At 32.6% G+C, this 14,203-nt stretch overlaps 1 protein-coding gene across 1 annotated transcript; it reads left to right on the forward strand.

Annotated features, from left to right (window-relative positions):
- The first annotated feature begins 389 nt into the window (after positions 1–389).
- LOC114762013 (geraniol 8-hydroxylase-like) lies at positions 390–11,672 on the forward strand. The gene is made up of 4 exons (XM_028951466.1): positions 390–555; positions 734–838; positions 8,854–9,809; positions 10,889–11,672. Exons 1-4 carry the CDS (start codon positions 390–392, stop codon positions 11,507–11,509), a joined length of 1,848 nt encoding a protein of 615 aa, XP_028807299.1. The 3' UTR covers positions 11,510–11,672.
- The last annotated feature ends 2,531 nt before the right edge of the window (positions 11,673–14,203 follow it).

Genomic DNA, 14,203 nt, shown 5'->3' on the forward strand with positions numbered 1-14,203 from the left:
ATTGTGATTTTAAAGGAGCATACCAACACATGCTAATAAGTTTACGCAGCATGTGTTAGCAAAAGAGGAATTTTAGATGATCTCAAAGACATTATCCTTAAGGACAATTTTGCCCCCAATGGATGTCTCCAAAATTGAACGAACTGTTCTTTAATGCCTCGTTTGGTTCATTGGAACTGAGGATGTAAAACTGGAATTGGAAGTGGAATTAATATTTGGGATGTTTGTTTTGTGGAAGCTTATTTACACGAAACTCCCACTTCCATCAAATTTGATAGAATTGGATACCATGGAATTGAAACCAGTTCTATGGATGTGGGATTTTCTCACAATTATACCCTTGGTTTTATAATGTATTGACAAGTTTACCCCTCACATTATCACTGACTATGACGATGAGGATGATAGCGACAGCGTTCATCCTTGGCTCACCATCTTCACTGGCTTCTAAAAGTGAGGTCAATGACAGATGGCGGAGGATGCTATCTGCAGTCGATCCCACTCTCCATCTTCAATTTGCAATGGCGAAGAGTGCGTGGTATGGCAGGAGAAGCAGTAATGTCAGTCGCCTAGTCCCTCTTCTAGCTTCCGTCTCTCTTCTCCATCTTTCGGTAGCACCATTGACTTTAGATCTTTTTCTTCCCCATCTGTACTTCGATTTCAGATCTCGCTTCACGATGGGTCGATAGGTCATGATTTCTTCTATATTGTGATTTCTTTGATCTGGATCTAGTTTTCTACGATGTCATTGTTGATGGTGACCAGTGGTGGCTTCTACGGTGGCCAGCAGACGTTTTTGTGGTGCGTGATGGGGTGGCAGTGGCTATCTTGGGTGGAGGTTAGAATTTTTTGGGAAGGGTATATTTGTCATTTTATATTAATAAAAAAATTATACTCCTCCGGTCCTTATTATAAGACCCAATTTGACTTTTTATTTGGTCCTAATTATAAGACCCAATCCATTTTGTCTCTTATATTTATGCATTTTTTTCCAAGATAATCCTTCTAATAATGATAGTTTTAGCCAATATACTTAATTAGCAAGGATATTTTAGGAATAACAACACTTATTTATTATAAATAACCAACTTAACTTACTTCCTTAATCTCCTCAAATAAGTCAATTGGGTCTTATAATTAGGACCAGAGGAGTATCATACTTCCATGGCCATATCAAGCACACTTTTAAACTCACTTTCACTTCTATTAAAATATTTTCCGCGTACCAATTGAGGCATAAAAATGAGAGAAACAAAGCTATAGAAGGTAGAAAATTGTAGCCCGCAAGAGAAAGCAAACAATAGAGAAAGATTAAACGGGGACGTAAACTCATAAAAGTGTTAAAATCATTCTAGGTCCTTGTACTTTTAATAAATTTTTATTTTAGTTCCTATATTTTTTTTAATTTTTTTAATCATTATAGTTTATATCATTCAAAACATTGACCCTTATTTTGATTTGTATGGGACTTGGTTCTGAGTTTAACGATTTTAATTTTGCTTATGTAGCACTAGCACTATTAATAAGTGGGGTGACATGAAATGATGACTAAGATAGACGTGGCTTATTATGTGGATGCTAACATGGATGGGTCCAGATCCTAGTTCCTATAATTTTAACAAGTTTCAGTTTTGGTTCTTTTATATATATATATATATATATATATATATATATATATATATTTGGGTTGTTTTTCGTCCCTAGCCATCTAAAATATTTTGGTTCCTGTAATTTCATAAACTCTTGAACTTAAGCTTGATGGTGTTAAAGTAGCACACAGTAGGCTAATAAAATCTATATCGCTTGTCAAAATCAAATTTTTAGGGCATGAAATCGATTTTAATGTACAAAATCAATTTTCTGAGGTCTGGTTTTTGCAAAACACAATTTTTAAAGGCAAACTTTCAGTAGACATAACTTTCTTAATTTAACTCTAAATTATGCTAATAACGTATTATCAGAAAGCTCTAAGTCTGATCTAATCTCTAATATAATAAGAGATGATCAATAAAGCTTTGTATTTCAAAATATATGATTGAAATTGTCATCAAAGGTCAGAAACGTTTTAGCTTTGACCCTCGATCAATGTTACTAGTTATTACAATATCTCAAAATATGAATACGTTTCAGGTGAACATTGTTTATAGCCATCAAAATGGACCAAGCCGATGGGTCATTCTATTTAAACCCTTTTAAGTGAAGGGCTGGGTTTGTATTTTTGGAGGTTTGAAAGAAAATTGGGCTTAAAAGGACTCACCCTGTAAGGTCCAAAAATAAAAAAACTAACCCTTTTAAGCCTACCTTTATTATTATTATTATCATTATTATTATTATTATTGATATATTTATACAATTATGAATAATTCTTTTATGGATAAGTTTGAACTATAAAAATATTTAGAAGAACTAATAGTTAAGCTAGATAATTGAAAAGAATTAGATGTCTTGAATGATGGAACAATGATTAAAATAAATTTCCAATTCTTTAAAGAATGACAGCTAATATTCTTAGCATTCCAATCACTATAATAACTAGTAAATCTTCTTTTACTATCGATTCGTATGTTTTAACAAGGTATACAAATTTCTTTTTCTAACAAATGTTTAGACTCTCATTTGTACTCGTAACTGCTGTATAGTTTTACTTTAGATAAGAGTGATGAAGACAAAAACCTTAATATTTTTATCACTGAAGAATAGCTCACTTGTAATAAGGAACAATCAAATATTATTGATCTTGATGATAACGATGAAAATGAAGATTAAGATAATAAGTATGTTGATGTTATTAATCTTTAGCTACTAGTTTTTATCTTTCCGCTTTCTCTGTTTCATTTGGTTTTGGTTTTGTTGAGTTTGGATAATAGTCTATTGATGTTTGATGTTTTTTTGAATAAAATTTTTTAGAAGTTATAATATTTTGTTTTTTTAAATAATTAAAAAGAATTTAAATCTTAAAAAATAACATAAAAGGGCCAATCCTTTTAGGCCATGAGCCCGCATATCCAAGGGCCATGCTTCAATAATTAGATAATTTTAAAGCATGTGAGCTTTCAAAGGCTGATCCTTTTAGACCCTAACCCTTCAAGAGTTAACCATTTAGAGCTGGGCCAGCCCTTATTGAAAACTCCAACATTGTTTCATCCTTTGAAAATAGACTTATTAAGCTTTTCAATAATATTTATCTCAACAATATTTTTCATATGAAATAAACATGATTTTTGAAATATGGTGAGAAAAATGTCTTTGAAATTTTATCACAATTTTGATCATGCCTTATAAAATAACATTTCTTGAATGGCTTTGTTTGGAACGGGAGTAATAAAGATTTTCAATAATAGGTTATTTACCTAATTTACATTTAAATTGAGAAACTTATATCTGTTGAAAATTTATTATAAAAAAATATCGTGTTTTACAAAAGTTGTGTAACAATGTTTCTCTTAATCCTAATTACTTACCCTTTGGACCAAAAAAAAAAAAATCCTAATTACTTACCCAAGAAGTTAGTATAGAGGCTACCATAGTAAAAAGAGTTTTAATTCAACTTTAAAAGGTAAAATAGAGTTCAACTAATTATTTGAAATGCTTCTAAGATTATAAAAAGAGCCTTTACTAACTCAATAAGATAACCATGATGGAAATGGACGAAACTTAACTAACTTCAAAATGTGATTATAGAGGGAATGACTTCAATTATTTATCATTTGGATCTGGACGAAGAATTTGTGCAGGAATAGCTCTGGCTGAGAGGAACCTTTTGTATTTGATGGCAACGTTAATCCATTTGTTTGATTGGAGGGTACCCGAAGACCAAAAGTTAGATGTGTCTGAGAAGTTTGGTATTCTCCTCAAGAAGAAAACACCTATGGTTGTCATCCCCACACCACGCTTATCCAACTCAGTCCTTTATGTGTAGAATACATAAATGTAGGATTGGATCCAGTTAAAAAGACAAGTATTTCACAACATAATGAACCATCAAACCTCGAGCTAGCCCATCCCCCCAACCCAAAATCCTACTGGAGAAGTGCTCGTATAGGTATCGACCATGTCTTGAACAAATTGTGTCCAATAAATAAAACTTGTAAGCAATAAAAGAACATATTCCTCTTGTTCTTACTATAGGACCTAATTGTAAAGTTAATTTTAATCCTAAATATAAGACTTATTTCTCATATTGATCAGTTTTTCTTAAATTAACCATAATCAAATAGAAGAGGGAGAGAGGATATTAAGGGAGTCATATTTCTTATAATTAACTAACTTATATAACTTTCTTAATCTAATCAAATTAGTTAAATAGACCTTATATTAAGGACATGAGGAGTATATATGTATCTATGCATGCGTGATTATACAGTGATTTAGGGATTCAACTGAATCGAAACGAGCATAGTTGTCTCTCACAAGTCAATAAAACACAATTAGTATTGCTTAATTATGCATGTGATTCTCCATGAAATGAAATGTGTAGTACTATGTGGTATGAAATATGTGTTCTCCATTATTTTAATGTAGTTCGACTTATTTTGTGGTGCTTAAAAAAAAAAATATATATATATATATATTTTGTGGTTTTTGCTTTTGGACAAAATCTCCGGCGTGTTGTTTGGGGGAAACCTCGTGATAGCAACAATCAGGCAAGGGGTTGGTGGTTAATCGATGTTCGATTGTGTGGCAGGCCTCATGCTTCGATATTTTAGTTGGGGAAAAAAATTGTTGGTTCCAAACAAAAGAAATTACCGCAGTAAGATTTCATGAAATCATTAAATAAATTTGAACTCTCCGTGATTAAATTTAAATGTACAATCACCAATTTAACACTTATTCATTGAGAAGAAGAAACCGCCAACATTAGTTGTTAATACATTTCACATATTTATTAATATAACTAATGTACTCCACTGATTCAAAATATAAGATGAATTTTGTTGCAGAGACTTTTTTTTTCTTACAAGATAACATTTAATTTTATCTAATTAACATAATGAATTTTTTTCAATTTTACCCCAAACATATTTTCTTTCTTCTTTGATTCATTTATTACATTTTTTACTTATTCTTTTCATTAATAAAGACATATTTGGGAAAAGAAATACATGCTTTACATATTTGTTATTTTAAACTAATTTTTAGATAAATATAAATGGATAAATTTTATCTTATATTTTGAACTAGTGGGAGTAATTCTTAATAACAAATGTGTGGTGCAGTTGATATTATAATTTTTATATTTCTTTATCTTTTGGTTGTTGCTTTCTGTTCTTAGACTTCACAGTTGCTTAATTGGACAGGCTGGTTTTTAAAGCCTTTTTTTTTAGGCCTTTTTGTATGTTTTCATTAAGCTAGTAATAAAATTGTTTCTCATAACAAGAAAAAATCAGTCAAGTGGGGTTGAACTGCGTTTTAGGCTCTCATTTGGTAGAAACCTCTCGTGACTTGTCTGACAGACAGAACAGTTCTCAAGATCTGCGCAAATGAAATGTTTCTCTCAGGTTTATTATTTTTAAATTTAATTTTCAAAAATAAAATTATTACCAACTTCAATTATTTGCCAATGGGATTTTTATCGTTTAATGGAGAATGTTATATTGACAAAGAAGCCAAATATGAAGATAATGTTATGATAAATCAAATTAAAAACTACATTATGCTAGGAGTTAAATTGAGAAGACATTTTTACAAAAAATTCGTTTTAACGCACAAACGCATACATTAGCCGAAATGAAATTATACAAACGCTTTAATATACTACATGAATGTTGTTGTTGTTATGACTATTATTTGGAAAAAAAAAAAAAAATCAGGGCAAACCTTAAGAATTTTACCTACTTTCTTCAATCCTAAATGTAAAAACTAAGAAGTTTGCTTGGATCTTAAATATAAAATCTCAACTCACTTTGTTTTTCAGATTAATTATTTTTTTCCCAACTATCCAGTGAACATATTAAAGAAGAGTTTACATATAAGGATGGTTTCCGTTGCAATTTGCAAATGATTAGAGAGAGAGACTATTTAGAAGTACACTTGTTTTTTTTTCCCGGACAAATAGCTGAATCAATTTCCTTAATAACTCTTACGTATAAGATCAGAAGAAGTACTAAAATTGAGAGAGGAGCTGCAACTGCATAGTGTCTCGGTAAAAATAGGTAACTAGTTCCCTGGGAGGCTCAACACAACCTCTTATTCTCGCAAATGTGATGCTTAGCTAACCACTCTCGCACATATATATACATTGCCTTCTCTAAATATGAGACCAGTTTGAATTTGCCACCTAGTGGAGATAATAGACCGAACATGGCAACATCACCAAGTTGTCCAGAAACTCTTGCTAGTTGGACGGCAATTGCAATGTCGCTGTCAATAATCAGACTAGTCATCCCCGGTCTCTAACGCAAGTTATGAGAGAGCTTCACGAATCCACTAAATAGAATCCATGGCTAACCGACGCTCCTAGAATAAAACATGTTAAGACAACACCATCCTGCTGGTTTTTCCAGCAAAGAGACACTACATGTATTAGACAACACACGCCTATGAAGCAGATGGAGCAAGCAAAAACACACAAGATGGGAACCCGAAGATCATTTTCATTTGACGTCCGCAACCTCTGAGAAGGATGATACCACTTTGCCCTCTTCAGACGTCTCTGGCAAAATGAGCCTATCTGGTAAAGCATGTAATTTGTCCGTGTTTTCAAACAACTGCTTGCGGTAGATGCTGTGTAAACGGCCAAAAAGCTGCTTCTTCAGAGATTCAAAAGCTAGGTCCAGTCTCTCTAATTGTTCCATTGCATTTATATTATACATGAACAAGCCATAGTACAGATCAAAACAAGCCATATTATACATGTCATTATACTCTATTAATAACTAATAATCTAGATTTGTTCACCAAAAAGTTTCACTCAATAGCTTCCTTAAATATTCTTTTTATTTTTTCTCTACTCGATTTCTTCACCATACTTAAGATTATCTGATCAACTCTTCCCGATAACATCCCTCCATTGCCCTTCTTTTGGGAGAGTAGGTAGTGACAATGCTAATCAAATCGACGCTACCTCACAGCCTCCACAAATCCTCGTATCAAATCAACCAAAATGAAAAATTGCAATCCGTTCAACAACATGATTGAACGGATCATATGCATTATTGAATAAAGAGTACGTGGAGTGATCACATGTAGAAGATCACATAACTGATGATGATGATGATGGTAACAAGGGTGAACCAACAAAAACATTTTTCACAAGATATTTGTTATTCAGGATTATGTATGAATTGATTAAGAAATTTTAACAAATAAAATTTCCTAATAAAAGACAGCTGGAAAGGTGCATTATTGCAAGGCTCCAGTTCTACAGTTTCGCGACTAAATAAAGACGTTAATAAATTGATAATGTGCGCGTGGCCTTTTTGGGTCTTAGGTCCCAGTTAATAAAGTAATGTGCATGTGGCTTGAAAATGAATTTCTATTTGCATCTTATGAATGGAATCTCTGTACAATCAGACGAACCAATAAAAACAAAAAATGAAAAATAGAATGAGTGTGTTTCACCTTCTTGCTTCACCTACTTTGTCTAATTTTCCCCAAAGAGAAAAGTTAAAGGTGCATTTAATACCCTAAAATTATGATTTTGCCCCTGATTAGACTGAACCTCACAAATCATTTCATTGAGGCCTCTTGCATTACCTTTAAGTTGTAACTAACCTCTTTTCTTGTTTCTAAGCTCTAAAACTCTACCAAAATCTCTAACTTTATTTATACTTTAACCTTTAGAGTTTTCTCAATTTGCAGTTTAGTCCCTAAATACCCTTTAACTCTCTTCTTACCTTTATGGGCCTCTTATTCAAAAAGACTTAATAGTCTACCTATCTTAGGCTAATTTTTACACTTTGAGACCCAAAATTTGGAATATTACAATAAAAGTCGAACTTACCACGAGTTAATTACAAAAATACTACTGCTTTTTTTTAACGGTGCTTTTCTTTTTAATTGCTGTAAAATGAAGTCATTAAATATTTTTTTTTGTAGTAGTGAAAATGAATTAAGTTCTTATATTTAGAACTAAAGTAAACTTTTTGTAGTGACAAAAATGACAAGAGGTAATATATAAGAAGAAAAAACTTATTTCTCAAGTGAGTTAACTAGTGTTTACTAGTGATGGTGTACGATTTCAATAATCATTAGCTAAGATTTAGAAAAACTATGTACATGTGTATTCTCTCCTTCTTCTAGATATCATTGTGGGTTTACGTTGGCAGCTAAAAAGAGGAAAAAAGAAAAAAAGAAGGGATCTCATTATGGGTTTACATATCAAGGAATAGTAGAAATTTGTGGTTCTAGCTTGCTCCATTTCCATCCCCTATCCTCGAAAACGAGTGGATGGTAACCCGAAGTAAAATATATATTATATTTTTATTCAAATATATAGAAATAGACATATTTATAACTTAACACACATATATATGGTACCGGTGTGTTTCTTTATACATACTACAGATATAAGCTAGGGGTGGTGAGTACTAAATTTTAAAGCTCTTAGATTGGACCCATGTAATAAGCATTACGAATTATTATGGGTCAATCAATCCGTTCATTTATTCACCTCTAAAAGAAATGGTTCAATCATGCATTACTTATAAATAATAACTCAATTTTAAGCAACCTATCAGTAATTGGTCATTTTCCCCCTAAACTAACCTATAATTTTTCTTCTTTACCCCTCTTTGGATCCGTCCCTTCTCTATATATACATGCATCATAGAGGGAAGCTAGTGCAAAACGAACCAGTTACTTGCTCATCACAGCTGGTTTCCTTTTGGTTATCCTTTTCTGCTTGTTTCACAGGTCTCATATCCATCATGATTGAATTTTTCTCAACTTTCTTTCAAAATCTGGTGCATTGGATAAGCCAGTGGGATATTTACACGCTCATATTTCTTGCTTTCTTGGCCGTTTTCGCCATCCCAAGTTATGCAAGGGTCTGCTTTGTCAAATATGGTTCCAACACACTCCCAGGTCCACCAGGCCTACCCTTGTTCGGCAATCTTCTGTGTCTTCATCCCCAGCTTCACTCTTACTTCACCTCTCTGTCTAAAATCTATGGTCCCATCTTTTCCCTCCGACTTGGTGCCAAACATATCATCGTCCTTTCCTCCCCTTCGCTGGCTCGTCAAGTGCTCAAAGACCATGACCTCACTTTCGCTAACCGCAGCGTCACCGTCGCCGGCAGGGTCGCATTCTACGACGGGAGCGACATACTTTGGACCCCTTATGGACCTGAGTGGCGGATGCTGAAGAAAGTGTTTGTGCAATGGATTGTCAGCAACTGCGCCACGGATTCTCTCTGTGCGCTCCGCCGCAAGGAGGTTCAAAAAACCGTGGGTTATTTGTATAGTCGGGTGGGATCTCCGGTGGATATTGGGCAGCAGATGTATCTTACAGTTTTGAACATCATAACGAACATGATATGGGGTGGGACGGCGGCGGAAGAGGATGATGAGATGATGATGAAGGGAGCAGAGTTCAGGAAAGTGGTGGCGCGCATTGTAGCACTGCTTGGGAAGCCCAACATATCGGACATATTTCCGTGGTTGGCTCTGTTTGATTTGCAGGGTGTGGAGCAACAAATGCGTTTAGCGGTTCAGCAGTTCGACCAGATCTTTGAGAAGGTGATTAAGCAGCGGTTGAAGAAGAAAGAAGAAGAGTATAGCAAGGATTTCTTAGGGTTTTTGTTGAAATTGAAGGGTGAACATGATTCCAAGACGCCACTCACCATCACCCAAGTTAAGGCACTTCTCATGGTATCTATCTTTTTCCCTTCAGTTTAGAGCTCATAAGATGAACATGGAATGCTCATCTTAATCTAGGCTATTAAGATTAATTTTTGATGTTCTAGATTCAATTCAATTTTTTTTATGTCTTAGATAATTTTTTTTTTAATAGATACAGATTTTAAAATAAAGATGACACTCTATATTTGACATTTCTTAAAAAAAGTAAAATTTAAAATTTAAATCTAAACCATCAAAATAAAATTTTAAATGGTTCATATTTCATTATAGTGACGGGAGTGCGGTCCTACATTGACCTCGAACGGCTGGTAGTAGCACTATATTTGCTTTCAATATATTTAATATATATATAGGGAAAATGACAAAAATACTTTTAAAAATGCTAATTGAAAAATTAGTTAGTCTGAAGTTCAAAATGCCAAATTAGATCCCTATATTATTTTGGAATTTTGAATAAATATTTAAAATGCTTTATTTAGTTTAAACTTGTTGGTTATTATAAAATCAACATATTGTGTGTGCGTGTGTGAATATATCTTTAATTTGGAATAGTATTGTGTTTGTGTTTTATTAATGTTTTTTTAACCAACGTTTTAGCAATATGATTACCGTGTTGCATCAAAAAATGATATGACATTTTACAGAACATATGTATGTTTTTCAAACATGATGTTTGTGTTTTAGTAATCTGTTTCCGTTTAAGTGATAAAATATGTACATTTTAATTTGAAAAATTCAGTAAACAAATAAAATACTTCCTCCTGTCCTAAATTTAAGATTTTGCAAAGGTATTAGTTTTGATTCTAAAGATAAGACTTCAATTTATTTTGTCATTTAAATTTGTAGTTTTCTTTTGCCTAGACTCTCCATACATATATTATTAAGGTTTTCTTTTAAAAAAAAAATCAAAGGATTGGTTTTCTGTGGAAATGATTAGAAGGCTTACTTTAAGGAAACCAATATATTTTTCACAAATAACTAATTTAACTAATTTTTTAATATCTGCAAATTAGTTATTTAAGTTTCATATTTACAATCAGATTGAGTAATTTTATTGATCAGTATTAATTAATGTAATTTGTGGGTAGGATATGTTGGCGGGTGGAACTGATACAACCGTGAACACAATGGAGTTTGCAATGGCTCAGATTTTAAACAATCCGAAGGTAATGAAGGGAATCCAAGAAGAACTAGAAACTGTAGTGGGAAGAGAAAACATGGTGCAAGAGTCCCATATCGGCAAACTACCATACTTGTTTGCTGTTATGAAGGAAACTCTCAGGTTGTACCCTGTTGGTGCCCTATTAGTTCCTCATTGTCCAAGTCAAGCCACAAACGTGGAAGGCTACAAAATCCCAAGAAGCTCTCGTGTGTTTGTGAATGTGTGGGCCATACATAGAGACGCTTCGGTTTGGGACAATCCTCTTTGCTTTGATCCTACCAGGTTCTTGGATGCTAAATGCGATTATAGAGGGAATGACTTCAATTATTTACCATTTGGGTCTGGACGAAGAATTTGTGCAGGAATAGCTCTGGCTGAGAGGAACTTTATGTATTTGATGGCAACGTTAATCCATTTGTTTGATTGGAGGGTACCCGAAGACCAAAAGTTAGATGTGTCTGAGAAGTTTGGTATTCTCCTCAAGAAGAAAACACCTTTGGTTGTCATCCCCACACCACGCTTATCTAACTCAGCCCTTTATTTGTAGAATACATAAATGTAGGATTAGGTCTAGTGAAAAAAATAAGTATTTCACAACATAATGAACCAGTCAAATCTCGGACTAGCCGGTCCCCCCAACACAAAATCTTATTGGAGAATTGCTCGTATTAGTGTCAGACCATGTCTTAAACAAAATTTTGTCCAATAAAATAAAACTTGTAAGCAATAAAAGAACATATTCCTCTTGTTCTTACTATAGGACCTAATTGTTAAGTTGATTTTAATCCTAAATATAAGACTTATTTTTCATATTTATCAGTTTTTCTTAAATTAAATTACCCCTATAGATATTCCTTCAACCATAATCAAGTAGAAGAGGGAGAGAGGATATTAAGGGAGTCATATTTCTTATAATTAACTAGCTTACATAACTTTCTTGATCTAATCAAATTAGTTAAATAGGCCTTATATTAAGGACAGGAGAAGTATATATGTATCTATGCATGCGTGATTATACAGTGATTTAGGGATTCAACAAAATCGAAACGAGCATAGTTGTCTCTCACAAGTCAATAAAACACAATTAGTATTGCTTAATTATGCATGTGATTCTCCATGAAATGAAATGTGTAGTACTATGTGGTATGAAATATGTGTTCTCCATTATTTTAATGTAGTTCGACTTATTTTGTGGTGCTTAAAAATATATATATATATATATATATATATTTTGTGGTTTTTGCTTTTGGACAAAATCTCCGGCGTGTTGTTTGGATGAGACCTCGTGATAGCAACAATCAGGCAAGGGGGTGGTGGTTAATTGATGTTCGATTGTGTGGCGGGCCTCATGCTTCGATATTTTAGTTGGGGAAAAAAAATTTTGGTTCCAAACAAAAGAAATTACCGTAGTAAGATTTCATGAAATCATTAAATAAATTTGAACTCTCCGTGATTAAATTTAAATGTACAATCACCAATTTAACACTTATTCATTGAGAAGAAGAAACCGCTGACATTAGTTGTTAATGCATTTCACATATTTATTAATATAACTAAATGTACTCCACTGATTCAAAATATAAGATGAATTTTGTTGAAGAGACTTTTTTTTTTTTACAAGATAACATTCAATTTTATCTAATTAATTGACGAATTTTTTTTCCAATTTTATCCCTAACATATATTTTCTTTCTTCTCTGATTCATTTATTACATTTTTTACTTATTCTTTTCATTAATAAAGACATATTTGGGAAAAGAAATACATGCTTTACATATTTGTTAGTTTAAACTAATTTTTAGATAAATATAAATGGATAAATTTTATCTTGTATTTTGAACTAGTGGGAGTAATTCTTAATAACAAATGTGTGGTGCAGTTGATATTATAATTTTTATATTTCTTTATCTTTTGGTTGTTGCTTTCTGTTCTTAGACTTCACAGTTGCTTAATTGGACAGGCTGGTTTTTAAAGCCTTTTTTTAGGCCTTTTTGTATGTTTTCATTAAGCTAGTAATAAAATTGTTTCTCGTAAAAAGAAAAAATCAGTCAAGTGGGGTTGAACTGCGTTTTAGGCTCTCATTTGGTAGAAACCTCTCGTGACTTGTCTGACAGACAGAACAGTTCTCAAGATCTGCGCAAATGAAATGTTTCTCTCAGGTTTATTATTTTTAAATTTAATTTTCAAAAATAAAATTATTACCAACTTCAATTATTTGCCAATGGGATTTTTATCGTTTAATGGAGAATGTTATATTGACAAAGAAGCCAAATATGAAGATAATGTTATGATAAATCAAATTAAAAACTACATTATGCTAGGAGTTAAATTGAGAAGACATTTTTACAAAAAATTCGTTTTAACGCACAAACGCATACATTAGCCGAAATGAAATTATACAAACGCTTTAATATACTACATGAATGTTGTTGTTGTTATTACTATTATTTGGAAAAAAAAAATCAGGGGAAGAATTTTACCTACTTTCTTCAATCCTAAATGTAAAAACTAATTAAGAAGTTTGCTTTGATCTTAAATATAAGATCTCTACTCACTTTGTTTTTCAGATTAATTATTTTTTTCCCAACTATCCATTGAACATACTCCTCCGGTCCTTAATATAAGACCCATTTAACTAATTTGATTAAATTAAGAAAGTTAGGTAAGTTAGTTAATTATAAGAAAAGTGACACATTTTTCTTAAAACACCATAATCATCTTTCTTAATACCCCCTATTTCTCTTCTACTTGATTATGGTTGAAGGAGTATCTATAGGGGTAATTTAGAGAAAATTAATAAATATGAGAAATGAGTCTTATACTTAGAACCAAAACTAACTCAAGAATTGGGTCCTATATTAAGAACCGGAGGAGTATTAAAGAAGAGTTTACATATAAGGATAGTTTCCGTTGCAATTTGCAAATGATTAGAGAGAGAGAGAGAGACTATTTAGAAGTACACTTGTTTTTTTTTGGACAAATAGCTGAATCAATTTCCTTAATAACTCTTACGTATAAGATCAGAAGAAGTACTAAAATTGAGAGAGGAGAGCTGCAACTGCATAGTGTCTCGGTAAAAAATAGGTAACTAGTTCCCTGGGAGGCTCAACACAACCTCTTATTCTCGCAAATGTGATGCTTAGCTAACCACTCTCGCACATTATATATACATTGCCTTCTCTAAATATGAGACCAGTTTGAATTTGCCACCTAGTGGAGATAATAGACCGAACATGGCAAC

Source organism: Neltuma alba, unplaced genomic scaffold (assembly GCF_004799145.2).
Source record: "Neltuma alba isolate B1F8T4 unplaced genomic scaffold, ASM479914v2 tig00011167_pilon, whole genome shotgun sequence".
In the NCBI taxonomy this organism is placed as follows: Eukaryota; Viridiplantae; Streptophyta; class Magnoliopsida; order Fabales; family Fabaceae; genus Neltuma; species Neltuma alba.